This window comes from Pezoporus occidentalis, unplaced genomic scaffold (assembly GCF_034315485.1).
Source record: "Pezoporus occidentalis ecotype Australia unplaced genomic scaffold, CSIRO_AGI_Poc_V1 ctg9, whole genome shotgun sequence".
Taxonomy (NCBI): domain Eukaryota; kingdom Metazoa; phylum Chordata; class Aves; order Psittaciformes; family Psittacidae; genus Pezoporus; species Pezoporus occidentalis.
In genome coordinates, this window is record NW_026916262.1 from 8,322,407 (window position 1) to 8,338,275 (window position 15,869).

Sequence of the window (15,869 nt, forward strand, 5' to 3'; positions counted from 1 at the left end):
TGCTGAGCCTCACCAAGGGTCCTAGGACAACTTTTGGTCTAAGTGCTTCCAAAGCTCAGCTTCAGAATTTCCTGCACTCAGATCTGCAGAAGAAGGCTTTTTGAACCTCTATGTGCCAGCCAAAGAACTGTATTAGGAATAAAAATTCTTATACCAGTTGTTTTCCAAATGGATCAACTTACTGTTTGTTGCACTGTATCCAAGAGTCTTTGTCTCTTCCACAGTTTCCTTTCTCAGTCCCTTCAATATTCAGCTTCTCATAGCAGTACTTGTCAGCAGCTGTCACTTCTAAAAACAGAGAAAAATCTCTTCTAAGATGATGAAGACTTTGAAAAGCCAGGTCCTGGAAAATGGGAATGTGCTATTAAAGCAAGCAGAGCTTCCCAATCTGTGAACTGCAGTACCATGGTCTGCAGGTGGCCTGTGAAACTGCACAGCATTCTCAATGAAAACGTTTATGTTGGCACCATAGGACTGTTCTAAAATTTTATTCAGACTGACCAGGGTTTATTGCTCTATAAGCCACTGAAATAAATCAACAAATACATGCATATGCTCCCCAGGTGTTTATTAATCAGAACTTAAACCTAAGACTTCAGAAAAATCACCATTAAGTTATCCAGCCCTAGAGAAAGAGCTGGAAAAGAGGATGGAAAGACAAAATGAGGAGGGAAGAAGGGGAATGGCATACACTGCTAGCTGTTTTTAATGGTTCTGAATACATGTGTCCCATAATTTTTCTTAGCCAAAATAATCTTTCAAGCTGCATGAATTACAACCAACACAGAAGCAGTGACATTCACTCACTTTCACCCCAGATATATTTACACTGCCGGTCCCTGGTTTTACATCTTCCTCCAAAACAAATACCCTAGAAAGAAGGAAAAGATACAGACAAAGTTTCAAATCACTTGATTTTCCAAAACATCTATTTGTTTAATGTACAGATTTCTTACATTCTTTCTATTGAGGCAACTAGTATGTGATTCTACTTTCTGTTCATTTTAATGCTTAGCTCCAAAATATGACTAGTACCCAAATCTCAGGAATGTTAGCAGAACAGTCCCAGGTGACTTCCAAAGACCTTACATCAAAATCCATAAAAAGCAATCTATAAAAGCAGAAAGAACATAAAACAAACTGAAGTGCTAATTACCTGCTGGTTATCACATGAATAGCCATCCATTTTATGAATATTGGGAGAACACTACAGAAAAAGAAAATAACTGATAGATCACAGATCAGTCAAGCATGGAAGCAAACTATGCAAGAAAAGTATATGGAAAATTACTTCAGTATCATGCTGTTTAGTTCAGTATCAGCAGGTTTAATACAATTTTTATACACCTTACTATACAAACCAGTAACATTCATAGTGATTGAGAGACTACAGGTTGGGGTTTTTTTCATCTCTTGGGTAGAAAATATAAAAATCACCTGACTGGAATTTCCTGTGCAGTTCTCTGCAATATCACAGTCATTCACTGCTTCTCGGCACAAAACTCCTTTAGGTTCAAACTGAAAAAAAAAAGAACAGAAAATTAATGTCTTGTTTTCTCCATATCTTGCCTTACATGCAATGCCTCCTTAAAGTTTTAACTAAAATAAAACCAGGAAATATTCATGTGCTAACTGATGTGGTAAGACTTTCCCTTCCCTGGTGCAGACATTGCACCACTGAAGCCACTAGCCATTTACTGGTGCAAGTGGTACCACTCTCTGAGGCACCCCTTCCCAAGTGCAGTGCTGAGCATGGTAAGTGCTATCCTGTGACATGGGACCCCTGGGGTTTAAAAAAACAATACAGGTCTGGGGATGTTGGGAGCTGTTATAAATGGTCTTTTGAGTTGTCCTGATTAACACCACCTACAGATACATTTTGCAAAATTCTGCTTTTCTCTTCATTGGCTCACCCTTGCCATTCTCTATGTTGGTAAACTCTTACTTGTGTCATTGCAAAAATAATGCAGATACACAGAAGCTTTTTTTTTGTTCTCATAGTCTTTAATATGGTGCCTGTGCAACTTGGATGCTTGAACAAAATTCACCCACACTGGCAATCTGCTAATTTTTTTTTCACATTACATTAAAAATAAGGAATGTGCTTAGAAAAATGTGATCTGTTCCAGCATAATCTGTGCTTTTTCTTTTTTTAACATCAGGATAGTACAAAGTCAAGAATGTGGTTCACAGTTATTACTAATGTTCCTCCTAAGGAAATGAAACCCTCATAGTAAGTCCACAGACAAAGATAAAAATATCACACATAGTACACCACAGCTTTAATAACATTAATAATAATTATCATTACTACTAAATGAGTATAAACAAGTAGTTGAAGTTGTATTTAGCAAGGCTCCCTACAGCCAAGATCTGGCTAAACCTCCTTTTACTATCTGCTGGTGTATCAGGAAAAATACTTTATAGTTTACATTGGTCTTGATTCCCTTTACTCAATGGGATTTCAGTGAGTTCAAACTTGAGGAGACACAGGTAGACCTAACAGAAACTCAGTCAGGTGTCTTTTATCTAGATAAGCACTTCTGAACAATTCCGCTAACTGATTTTTAGGTTTTGTTTCTGTTTGGTTTTTTGTTTGGTTGGTTTGGTTTTTGTTTTTTACTATATCCTTTTCTCAGGCACCCTGTGGTATGATTTTCCCATTCAGTCTCATGGTTCAAATCCAGAGCAACAGGTAAGGCACCGGGAGCAGCAAATGGATAAGGATGTGCATGTTTAAACAAGGATGTCTAATGAAACCTTGTGGAACTCCATCCTGATTCAAACGTGTCTGAAACTGGAAGGCTTTCATTCACCTCTGCATTTGATCACAGTCCCTGCCCCAAGAAGCCAAGCCTTGAAGACAGAAAATAGCCCCAAACAAACCAGTTTTCAGCCCATTTTAAAGGGTAAGTGTTCAGAAAAGTAATCATAAGATCTGCAAGGATAATGACGTATGTTGTGGTGTCTGCAGCCACCTGGATGCATTCCCGGTAGGATGCTGAAGTGAAGGTCACTGCCCTTACCCGGCACTTCCGACAGCAAAGCCCGTTGCTGCACTGGGAGCCTGCCGTTAGGGTGCAAGTATTGCAGCACTCTCCTCCTTCGCTGGCACACTCCTGAGGAACACACACACTTATAAAAGAATATATGGGAAAAGCAGATGAACCCCAAGCTCTCTTACTAATTCTTGTCTTTGCACGCTACCCAAACAGATTTTTAACCAGGCTTTTAGGCCTCTGGAGGCAGGCCTCTGATGCCCCTACTGTGGGGCATGAAGCTGCTGTTTCCTATGCAATACAAGAAATAATTTTTCTAATTTCACAGTGTCAATCATGAAATACTGACATGTTAGCACTGACCAGAGTCATGTTCCCATCTAGGAAAATACTTTCTATTACATCTTTTAAGCCCTGATTCTGCACAGGGAGCTATTACTATTACTATTCAGTATTTATTTTGTCGTGAGGCACTGGAATGGCTGTCCAAGGAAGTTGTGAATGCTCCATCCCTGGCAGTGTTCAAGGCCAGGTTGGACAGGGCCTTCAGCAATCTGGTCTACTGGGAGGTGTCCCTGCCCATGGCAAGGGGGTGGAACTGGGTTGGTCCTTTCCAACCCAAACATTCTATGATTCTACGATTCATTCTATGTGATGATAAAATAAAAAACCTGTCCCACATTTTGTTAAATATTATGGAAAAATGTGAGGAATGACAAATCCTTTGGCACAGGTTCTTAATAAGTGTCTTCCTCCATGTAATATTAATAGCAGTGATGGGCAGCACTAAGTCCTACAGAGTCTAGTTACCGATTTAAAGTAGAATGCACTTACCGCGATTGTCCCACAGTCACACTCTTCTCCATCTTCCACAAAGCCATTGCCACATTCTGGAGGATCCAGAAGCTGCGGAGCAAAATCGGAAATCAAAGGGCATGTCTCTCCTAAGGGAACTGTTGTCATACTTACTGTGTAAAATATGGTTTTCCAGTTAACATTCCAACTTAATTAACTGAAAAACAGTACCCACAACTCAGGAAGAAGCAGACTAGAAACACCACAAATGAAATGTGCAGAGAATGAACAATGCTGAGAATTAATTCAGCAATACTGCCAAGTCACATGGTGTCTTCTGTGCATGAGTACCATTTTACAGCAGATTCAGTCTGAGCAGAAGTCACAAAACAAAAGGTGTGACAAGAAAGGAAAAAAATCAAAACAGTATGACATTTTCATTACTTCACAGGGCTCTAATTGCTGTTGTTCTGGAATTCAAGTGAGGAGGACTCTGAGGTTGAAGCATGCGTCATAACTTCAGAAGGAATAGCCATTAAAAAATTTTCCTTTGGTAGCATGTGGCTCAACAATGAAGGGAAAGGGGAGAGGCTGTGTTCCTTTATCAGTTTGTATTGTAGTCAGATGCTTTTTTCCTTCCCTTTTCCTCTACCACAGTTGAGAACTTTGAGCAGTTTTCCATAAGCATGTGTCACAGGCAGATGAGAACGTATAGCTGCTGAGGTTTCCTCCCTTTCCCTTCAGCCTCCCCACTAAACTGTAACTTAAAATGTCTAAATCTGTATATTTGTAGAAGTACTTTCCTTTCCCAGAAGCAAGACTCATTCCCTGTTTTTCATATAGGATCCATGCTATGTTCTCTTCTAATGGACATTTTTACTCTGTTCTTTCTGGTTCTGTTGTTTCCCTTTTTCTCAAAATTTCTAAAGGTAATTCTTCTAAAAGAAAAGAAAATGTTTTATTTCCTTTGGGCATAAGAAACCGTAGGAGTAGCTTTTACTACATATATAAGAAGACATGAAATTGTGTCATCAAGACTCAAATACTGTAAATTGTCCTCCAAGTTCTCCAATTAAATTAAGATTGTTCCAGAAACCACTCTTCTTATGAGCCATCTGCACAAGTACATCACTTGTGCAAAGTGTGTTTCCCTCTGGCTGCTGCCTTTCTGTCAGTAGCCCACAGGATGGAGCATCACCCCATCTACTTCGCTGTGTCACAGACCAGCCTGAGGCTTGTGGCATAGGCTGATGTGCTATTATTAGATCCCCTATTGAAATGGAAATTTGACTGCAGTATGAAATGCATGTGTAGAATTTAACATCAAATGTAAGAAAGCAAGTATCTTTAAGAATTATTAAAGAGTTGTTAAAACTGCTTGCTTCCTACATATTTTTCCAGGCAACTTCACTTCTTCAGTGTCTCTAGCTGCAATGCTAGATGGAAGTAACAGAGCATCCTGCCTTAAAACATTGGGCCAATTTGCTGCAATACGTAGGGACAGCTAAATATGAAATGGAAGAAAAAAAATTTAAAGGCAAATTGGATAACTTTTCCCCTAAAGTCATATAATTGATGCATTCATTTGAAAAAAGCATATGTTTAATCTGCTCCAGCAGTCACTGGTGTAATTTTCAGGAATACAGCTGATCTTACAGTGGAGCACTGATGAACACTGCACCTTGTCATGTCAGTTTTCTTTTATCTCATATTTCTTGGAAAGAAAAAAAAAAGTTTGTGTTTCACCACTGTTGCTAGGACAAACATGTCTTTGACAGCCTTGTGAATTAGACAGACATGCACTGACAATAACTTTAAATCAACACAAACAACAATATATAGAAGAGTCTAAATCACCCTGGCTTCCACATCTAACTTTCACATTTCCACACGTCATTAGAGAAAATTGGAAATGCTGCCAATCTAAACTGAGATAAGAGTAATTTATTTTCTTTTGAGTGACAGATGTGTAGAGGAACATGATCACTAAAACAAGCCCAAGTAGACACATTACACCATGGAAACAATTTACTCAGCAAAGAAATAAACCCACTAGTACTTCTCCCCACCTTTAATGAGAGAGGAAAAAGCAAACTGCTAAAACACAGGTGCATTTTTAAAAGAATGAGAAATCTGTCATGAACCAGGACAGAAATCTTACATCTTATTAATGAATGACAGTGCTTTCTCTCCAGTTTTAATAGTACATTCTTTCATGAAAATGAGACCTTTGAGACGTAAGCAGACTCAGCTTATCCAGGTTTGATGCTTTCTCTTCTCCTCTCTAACACTTATTGAAATTCTGTGGTTGTCAGAAGATGCACTTTTTCTCAGCCACTCCAGAATAAATGTGCATCACTCCAGAAATTAATTTCTCTTTTACATATGTGACCATCTCAGCTATCAGGTCTTTTTTCCACATTGACTGACTGTCTGCCTTGGCCTCTTTCCTTCGCTTGATAAAACACTGACATTAGATAGAGTATAACATTAATTATATATAGAAAAGAGTCACAATCATTATTCTGATTACACTTTAACACATGCTTCTGTAAACGGAGCAGGAGTATAGTGAACCTCCTGCAAATGCTCCATTGTGGAAGCGCTTATAACTTGGCTGGAGTTTCTTTAGCCTTGTTTAGTATTTTTCTCCCTTAAATGTCTTGGTCAATCATTTCATAGTCTTTGCATCTTTCACATGAATATACCTGTTTAGCAAGCCAAAACTGAGACAACAGAAGCAAGGAAAAGGCAAATGCTATCTCAAGAGATATTCCCCACTTCTCATTTTCAGGACTCAATACAAGAAGACCTGTGATTTCGTATTTTAGAGGCAAATTGGAGGGGATGGGTCAGTCATTTAAGTGGGTGCCAGTGCTTTTGGATCTCTACTCTCCCCAAGCCTTTAGGGAGGTAACGCACCGTGCCAGATGAGGCAAGGTACAGTGGCACTGAGGACGAGGGGCCAGCAGCAATTTGCCAGTCTGCCCTGTCTGAGGGGCTACCCAGCACAAGGCAAGGGTGTGCAGAGCCACACAGACTGACCTGGAAGGAGCCAACACAGGACTAAGATGATCCAAGAACTTCTCACTAGATACATTTCTCTCCCAGCAGACACAGCTGAGGGGATGACAGACCCTGGTAACAGTGACAAGGACCATGTGGGCAGCACCTGGGGAATAAGGAGCATGGCAAGCACTCAGCAGGCACAGGGTCTCCTAGTGTCTGTCCTCTACTCCTCAGGGCTTTCTCTCCTGTTCTGCCTCTTCCAGGTGTAGGAAAACTAGTCCAAGTTTTCAAACTCTGTTCTGAGATCCACTGTAAAAACTCTTCCTTCTCCAAACAGGGAGAATACCACTTGTAACTGCTGGCATCTGCAAAGCTGCTGGGCTTGCACAGCAGCGGACTCCCTGCAGAAGCTCTAGGAGCCTTCGCTTCATCTTAGGACAGATGTAAAAAAAAAGTTATCTTACTTCAGCTTCCAGAGATTCGTACCAAAAGACATGAGTTCAACTTAAATGAACTGTGCAAAAGTTTACCAAGACACTTGAAACCTCATCAAATAAATTCATCACTATATTGTTTATGCAATACTCAGAGCAAATTGCCTGAGGGATGGTTCTAGATCAAAGCCTGTGAGAACCCTGTTGGACATGAAACCACTTATTAAAAAATATGTAAATATAATTTCCAAGCTACTATGAACTAAAATAAGCTACTTTCACTCATATTTCACCAGAAAATTTAGATGGAACCAGAAATATCAAAATTACAGATGTTATTTTTTTTTCTAACATTACCCCTTTTATTCTTCCTGGTTTCATCTATTTTAGAAATAGAAGTAAGCTCATACTTACTTTGGTTGGTTTATTGAAAAGGCAGGCTCCACCTCCATTGTTTAAAAATTCATGATACTCTTCAATATCGCACTTGGAGAACTTGCTTGGAAGATAATACCTGCACAGAAATAAGGTAGTAAGATTATTTTCTGTAGTGCTTTTTACACTACTTTTCTTTTTCTTTTTCTTTTTTTTTTTAAATAGGAGGAGAAATATAATGTTTTACTTTAGAAAATGTACAAAACCACACTTCAGAATCAGGGTGACTATCTGTAACTCTATCTAATTTGTAAATCATTTTAGTAAATGACGAACTTTCAGCAATGACACAGAGCTCATAGAAAGTGAGGTGTAAAACATTTCACTAAGTTATTTCATGCCAAATAGCACAAATCTTATTACACAGTGTGTAGTTCTCACAAGCATGACCTGTTCCACTAACGGACCTGATCTCACTTATTTCCTCCTATATATACACTGCAGAAAACAAAGATTGATCATAGTTAATTTCCCTCCTATATGAAATTGCTATCCTGCCCTACAGAATTTTTATATATTTTATATAATGGAGTTATGCCATTTAAAAACATGATTCTAACAAACATTTCGGTTTCCCCCTCTAATGTGCCCCCCTGAATAAATTTCATTCAAGTACAGAGAGCTAACCTAAGGCATAGTATACCACCTAAAAGTAATATGATGAGAGAATCATATTCTCAAACAGAGAATCTTTTCATGAATCCTTTCTACAGGGAAAGATTTTTTTCCCAAAGTATCTTAAGTGATCTTTATATTTAGATTTTGACTCATGAAAGTATTTATGCTTCAAGCAGATTTTGATGTCTCATGGGCTTTCCTGTATCCTGTATCCAGCTCATCACTGGATAAGAAAATATTAGCAGAAATGCCATACAAAATAATCCTGCATTCCAGGGAGTGATGGCTTGCAAAACATAATCAGCCTTTTCCATCTATAGTGTTTATGATTTAGGTCTTAAGACAACAGAGATTGTGGGATTCACCAACCTTCATCGAAAAGCTAGGTGCTTATATCTAATTATTTGAAAGGTCTGGACTTCAGAAAAGAATTTAAAGACCATTAGATAATGATTCACTTTTAAAGAATAAAAAATGTTTCTAAGATTGTTTTTTTAACATACCAAAAATTGGAAAAATCCTACCTACTATATTTTTAGGTACACAAGGTGAAAAAGGCACAAATTCATACTTCCAAAGAGCTTTGAATGAAATATGCTTCTTGGTTCAAAACTGTTCTGACAACAGAGCTATTGCAGATTAGTTTGAAATGAATTTAAAAATTCGGAGCACCATCTGTATCTAAAACTAGACTAAAGTTTAATTCATACACATGACAGAAGATAGGCAATATGAAGATCTGAATGGACACATTAGAAAGCATTAAATGTCATCTATCAGCAAAAATTTGCTGATTCACTAGTCATTAGATAAAAACTCTCCAGTGACATTACATGCGGGTATAAGCACATTCAGCCTCCAATGGGCACAGTATTTCTGCCATTATCACAGAAACTGGAGGACAAAAAAAAAACAGACAGATGCTCCTGCTTCTTTGCAATGCCCTGGCTTGGCTGTTGAGCCCCGTGCTTTGTGAGTTAAACCAGCAATCACCAAAAATCCTCACATATCCTGTCATTAACTCACCTATTCTCACATTTCTTTGGAAGTGTCTTTTCTACATATGTTAAAGAGCCAATACCTTACTTTCTGAAAAAAAAATTAAAAAAATAAAAAATTCACAGAAAATACTCTGCTGAACCACAACAGGCAAAAGTTTGCATGCCTTTCCTTTATGTTATTATATGAAGGACATGATTTTCCTCTAGTGCAACACCTTACCCCATGTCTCCCATTATGCATCCAGACCATGTGTCCTCACACTTACACTCACCTGACAACAACACAAAAAAATAGTAAATTACACTTTGAGACCAAAATAATATATTTATTATCACAAAACCTGTAGACAATTCCATTTCATATTTAAATACAAGGTGAAAAGAGTAATTTGCTAGTTTAATGCACACCTTAGTTTAAGTGTATCAGTGCATGCTGAGAACTTCCTTTCAAAAACTATCCATGTTTCTGTGCAATTTGAAAATATGTCCCCATTTTTCTTTCCTTCTTTTAAAGTGAAGTTAGCGAAACTGCTGTGTCAAGCCTTCAGCACATGTAACTCATGACTCAGCTCTCCTGCCTTCTCCTGTCATGAATATTCAATCCCCAAATTTTCAAAGTAAAAAAAAAAAAAAAAAAGAGAGAAGAATCATTTTAAGCCTTCTTCTAATTTTTCAATTCTCTTCTTTAATTATGATAATGTGACCGAGGAAACCTTCACTTGGATAAAAACAAAGCAAACCAATAATGCACGCAAAAATGCATAAAATCATCAGTAAACACTGATGATTAAAGCGGTACAGTAGCTTCTTCCTCCTCTTTCCCTCCCGTCCTCATGCAACCCCTCGGCAGGCAGAAGGCAGCCCTCCCTTCTTCCCTGCCTGTCATTGCTTTCCTCTGGTCTCGGCCTTCTGCTATCAAAACTGTGCCCTGTGTCTATTTTTGTATGTATGTATTGCATATGTAATTTCTCTTCCTTTGTAATTTGTAATACATAAGCATCAGTTTATTGCTTCAATTTTAAAAGTACAATTAGAAACAAATGAGGCTTTGTCCAGCACTTGCATTCTCCTCCCTCCACACCCCTCAGCCGTAAGAAAGAGAATCATCATTATTATCATTTTCACTTTTGTCCTGCCCCTGCATCAGGTTAATAACATGCAGCTGGAAAATGAATACTGAGCATTCCAGTAGCATAAAGCATCCTTCCTACATTCCTGAATAGGCTTCAAAATAAAACTACATGAACTGCAAAAAAACATTACATGCAGACGTATCTCTGCATTATATACTGTCTTTGCAATGCCTGAAAACAAAATTTACCTAAGCAGAGTTCTTTTACCCAATATAGTAAATAATTCTTTTATGTAAGCCACATAAGTACATATGATCCAATAACTAAACACTCCATCATCTATTGTTTCAGAACGGTATTATTATTACTTTAATCGCATCAAGCTGGGACTTCATGTAACATGGAAGCAGGGAGGGTAAGGTCATTGTTGGGGTGGGTGGTGGAGATCTGAATTAAAACATTTCACGCAAAGAGGGGTTACTAATGTTGTATATCAACGTTACAGCAGAGAAATGGCAGCAGTATGGTGGCAAATACAGAAGATTTTGGTAATCTGCAAGAGGAACAGGAGATTTGGGTAATTTACAAGAGGAATTCAATCAAAGCCAACAGCAAAAAAGTAAGTTGTCAAAACCATCTTGTGTAACGGGACTGAGGTCGCTCCTCTTCATCCCCAGGTCTAACACCATATATTTCTACCTTTGCACTGTAAGATGGCAGCCATTCAGTCTGTGGGTGTGACATCCATCTCCCTGAAATGAATGGAAGTGGCAGACACCTTTATAATTTACTTTTAATGAAATGGTGACACCAGTGCTGCCAGCAATTACGGGCAGAGGGATATCACAGCTTTTAAACAGAGGAAAATTAATGATATGTGATTGCCTCCTCATGTTATTACAATAAAAATTTAAATATTCCATTACTGTGAGAAACATGGGAAAAATACCTATCAGAGAGACACTGATCAAATCTTTCAGTGTTTAAGATCTTTTCCTTGAGAAAGAGTGAAAAAGCCAAACAACCTTACCACTTATAGTTTTTCTTCTGTCTGAGAAAATGCCAATGTTTTGGGCCAAGGTCTGAGCCAGGGTAACTGCCATTAAGTCTGGCTTTCCAAACTGAAAGAAACAAACAAGGTAGGAAGAGTCATCAGTTATATACAGGTATCTCAGACACAAATGAAGCTTTTACCATTTCAAGGCAACTTTTACCAGACAAAATCAGATGCACAGTGTTAAGAGTTCTTACTTCAGAGCAGCTATATAATGGACAAGTGAGGAAAACTAAATGCTGGCTTAAGGACAAGTCAAGTAAAAGAAAGTGTTTGTTCCTTGCCATTGTGACTATAAGTATGAATGACAGGATATTGCAGAACCTACTGAAAAAAAGTGTATTTGAATCCATATCTGAATTTATTCACTTATCACTCTTCATTGAGACATCACTTTTATAGAAACACCCCTGAACTAAAACTGCATCAGCAAAGTGGCAGTAAGGTATTTTGAGGAACATGTCTGCGCTGACAAATTCTGTGCAGGTAAGTTTCCACCACTTTTTGCTCATGCCACTATCCCCACCTACCTCATTCACACCTCCACCTTTAAGTAAGGAGCAGATCCCACCAGTATGGGCTACACCACTTCGACTGCTCTGAAATCGACTCCCCCTTTGAGAAAAGGAAAGGAAAAGAAAGTTTACCCTGCTCAGTTCATGAGGTTTGCACCTATCCAGCCCAGTATTTACCCTTCTGATTCACAAATGCTGATTGTCATCATTACACTGTAAACTATGCAAAATAAAACGGGAAAAACAGATTACTACTCAGAAAATTCACATGTCAAACTATCTCCAGGAAAGTTTTATCACCTTCCCTCCTCCTTCTCAGACTACCTAATATAAGAAATCAAAGAAGAAGGAGACTGTTTTGCCAAAATACCTGAATCTCACCTGCCTTTTGTTCATCTGCATACCACTGCAGCAAGGGACTTCTGCTGGCACACACTACAGGCAGAGCGCGGGAGAGGCAACAATGCTGCCAGTGCATGGAGGACCAATAAAAAGACACGTGTCTAGTTAGGCAGTGCTGATGTGGTAAAACCCAAAGGAGATGCATTAGCGGCTCACTGATGCAGTTAGGTGAAAATTCTCTGGGACTGCATCAGATCTCATCCAAGGGACAAATGAACTCTAAGCCCAAATCTAATAATCTCTTTGGTGCTGACCATGTCAGCATGAATAACTGCCAGTTACTGGAGACAAATCAGACTCTGCTCCACTTCAGAGTACTGATCCATCCGAGTGGAGACAAACTGGTTTGTCAGGTTTTTGGTTGGTTTAGGATTTGGGGTGGTTTGTTTTTTTTTCAGAAGAAAACAGGAAAAGATCAAGAAACAATACAACTGGCTAACTGTGCTGAAGGTGGAAGTTCATTTTTAACTCCTGTACCATCACACCAGCCAACCTCATCTCCCAGCTCAGCCATTTCTCACTCGCAGACACAATTTCAGAAATTTTTATTTCTAAACAATACCACCACTGGTGGTAGTGTTATGGGTAGCACTGGAATTAGCATTACAGTGGCATTCAGAGTCCCAGTCACAAGGCAAATAAGGCCCTCTTGGCCCTAGCCAATCCACAAACATTCATAAGAACAAGACTTCCCCAAAGGCCTTACAATATCACCAGAGAAGAATCAGGAAGTATGTGAGAAAACCTGATTTCTGTTTTACAGATGAAGAACTGAGACACAGAGAAACCAAAATCTGCAAGCACCACTTGCAGATCTTACTAGCTCTGCCCATGGCAGATGACAGCCAATGACAGTTAATTAAGCATGTGCAAAAATGCTGGGAGGGTGGGTACTGGGGTTGAGTATCCTGGCACCCTACCAGAGTCATGCGAATGTGAGGTGCTTAGGTTAAGTTTATTCATGTAGGCTCCTACAACAGTCCACAGAGCAGCAGGGAGGGATAAAGACTCCCACAGAGCAATTCATCTGTCTCGTGTGGATCAAAAATCTCAGCCACGAACCTCTCCTTTGTTTTTGTAGGCATTATATTTTAGATCATATAAATAATTATATATATAATATAGATAGATTTTATATCAATCTTATTTCCCAAACAATTAATATATTTGGAGAAAATAACATTCCTCCCAGCTTATTCTTCTTATAGCACTTGTCCCTCTAGAGAACAAACTATTCTGAGGACCTAAAACACTTCAGTAATCCTGCATCATGTTGTCATTCAAAAGAGCAAAGCAGGCCATAGTGCTTTTTAAGAAGGAAACCTCATTGGTTTCAAAACCAATGTTCTGTTTTAAAATAATACAACAGGACTGTTCAGGGTCTACTGCCAAAGAAGCCAACCTCTGAGGCGGAACCAGGCATAACCTTCCAGGTCATTGCGCTTGTGGAGTATGTAATTGCACAGAATAACCAAGGATTACAGCGCACGCTGCTCAGCCTAGTAAGTTAAAACTAAAATGAGAGTCTAATCTCCAGCTGCACTGGCAGGCAGTTTGCACATTAACTGCTCCCCACCTCCCCATCAGAAACATTATTTTCTGAATTATTGTGGATTATACAGACAACAGAAAGGAGATGTATCAGCCGCTTGTGACAAGCAACCCCCAAAAGAAAAAACCCCGGTAATAAAACATCATATGAGGTTACGTACGAAAAAAGGTGAACTGCGTCACTTTTCTCTCTGATAAAATCCCTCCTATATTTCATAAATTCACGTAGGGTCACCAAGGGGTTTTCAGATATGGTGAACTTGTTATCAGTAGCCCAGGTTTCCATGGCAACCAATACTATCCTGGTGTTAAGTTGTTCCTTATATATCTAGTACATTAACAGAATGAACAAATATGTCAAATAGAATAAAAGTGAGGTTTACCCCTTTTTTGTAATAGCTTGCATTTTTACATAACTAAATATTCAGCTTTTTCTAGCACAGTTTAGGTTCTCTCAGGTGATTTTATTTCCCTTAAAACCAACAAACAAACTTGAAAACAAAGTAAAATCTAAATTCTAGGCATAATTCTATCAGCCCTCTCAGCCTACAAAAAGATCTCATGCCGGCCCTACACAGGCAGATGTGCATAAAAGGGAGATGGGATTTTTGAAAAGTTATTGCAGAACCAATCCAACTAGTTTTAAGACTTGGAATTAATGGGTCTTTTATAACATCCAGATCGTCCCAGTTACACACAAGGGCTCTCTTATACCAAATAGTCATCTATAAAACTACATTTTTCACTCTAATACACTTCTGCAGGAGTATCTAACCTCATGCTGGCTGAATCACAAAAAAGAGGCCATCCTTTCAGCATTTGCGGTTAGTACTCCACACCAAATACTTTCCAGAGCAGGAACCCCATTTTTCAGTAATACTGTCCTGGAGTGAGGTACGAGAGCCAGCAGCTCATCTGATTTAGTGTCACAAGCATAATCCACATAATTACCTTATGTTCCTATTCTAACTCATTTACTCAAATGCACTTTTTCTGGAGAAATCTTAATGCCCTCTAATTTCAAATTGTCTTTTGGGTTTCAGGTTGTTAACATAGGATGCTCAAGGATCCAGCAGGATTCTTAAATCTTTGAAGACACAAAAAATCTGTAAGGATTTACGTTAGACAAAGGCCTTACAGGTGGCTGACTTTCTAGATGAAAATCTGTGATTCCATGTATGTTATCTTTAGGTACACCATGAACTGACAACTCCTGCATCTATCAGCAGGAGAATCATATGACTTATCTGTCACATAAAAGAACATTTAGTCGAGTGATACTTACTAAATCTGCCATGTTCACAACCGATTTAGCATAGCTGTTTGTATGGCCAACTGATAAGCGGTGCTTTTTACACTGCAAAACCAAACACAGACAAGTTACATAGAGAGTCTTCACAAAAGTAAACTCAGTTTCCATATAAGCACAAAGAAAAAAGCAACTACATCAACAGTAAAACCCATGTACAAGGTTTGGTCTCCTGTGCTGAATGTAATGTTAATAAGCAATAGTTGAAAGTTGTTTAGAAATATACATTACTAATATACTTTACAACAGCTGTTGTGAGGATCTATTAATTTCTGTTTGGAAAGTACTCTATGATCTTTACTGAAAAATGCTATAGAAACAGGAACATACTGTTAACATTTTCGTTACCTTTATTATTGACAATTTTAAAGTTAATTCCAAATGCCAATATAGAAATCAGCAACACAATTTCCATAGTTGAGATTTCTTTGAAGGTATTACTCTGAGTGGGCCTGCACCCATATTTTAACCTATCAGACTTCCTATTTTCTTTCAGTTTCCTCTCTTAAGCTGTTATCTGTATTTCTTCATGTACAATTTCACATCCCCATAATGCCACAGTAACTGGTTAATATCACTTTAGCAATCCAACTGCAATGGCTCGTTTACTGAAATCTGTAATACAGTGCTATAAAGCTGACACTGAAGATAGCTGTCCAGGTACTCTTATCTGC

The 15,869-nt window shown here is 38.5% G+C and overlaps 1 protein-coding gene across 13 annotated transcripts in view; it reads right to left on the reverse strand.

Annotated features, from left to right (window-relative positions):
* ADAM22 (ADAM metallopeptidase domain 22) overlaps positions 1 to 15,869 on the reverse strand; it is a 131,213-nt gene that overhangs the window by 30,395 nt on the left and 84,949 nt on the right. For all 13 annotated transcript variants that reach the window (XM_062605044.1, XM_062605041.1, XM_062605052.1 and 10 more), the window contains exons 10-21: positions 15,172 to 15,243; positions 14,048 to 14,214; positions 11,949 to 12,033; positions 11,395 to 11,485; positions 9,512 to 9,563; positions 7,652 to 7,751; positions 3,834 to 3,905; positions 3,027 to 3,119; positions 1,438 to 1,518; positions 1,157 to 1,207; positions 808 to 871; positions 183 to 288 (exon numbers count right to left, since the gene is read on the reverse strand). In XM_062605044.1, the coding sequence (XP_062461028.1) occupies positions 183 to 288; positions 808 to 871; positions 1,157 to 1,207; positions 1,438 to 1,518; positions 3,027 to 3,119; positions 3,834 to 3,905; positions 7,652 to 7,751; positions 9,512 to 9,563; positions 11,395 to 11,485; positions 11,949 to 12,033; positions 14,048 to 14,214; positions 15,172 to 15,243 (1,034 nt within the window). The remainder of the gene's footprint in view (positions 1 to 182; positions 289 to 807; positions 872 to 1,156; positions 1,208 to 1,437; positions 1,519 to 3,026; positions 3,120 to 3,833; positions 3,906 to 7,651; positions 7,752 to 9,511; positions 9,564 to 11,394; positions 11,486 to 11,948; positions 12,034 to 14,047; positions 14,215 to 15,171; positions 15,244 to 15,869) is intronic.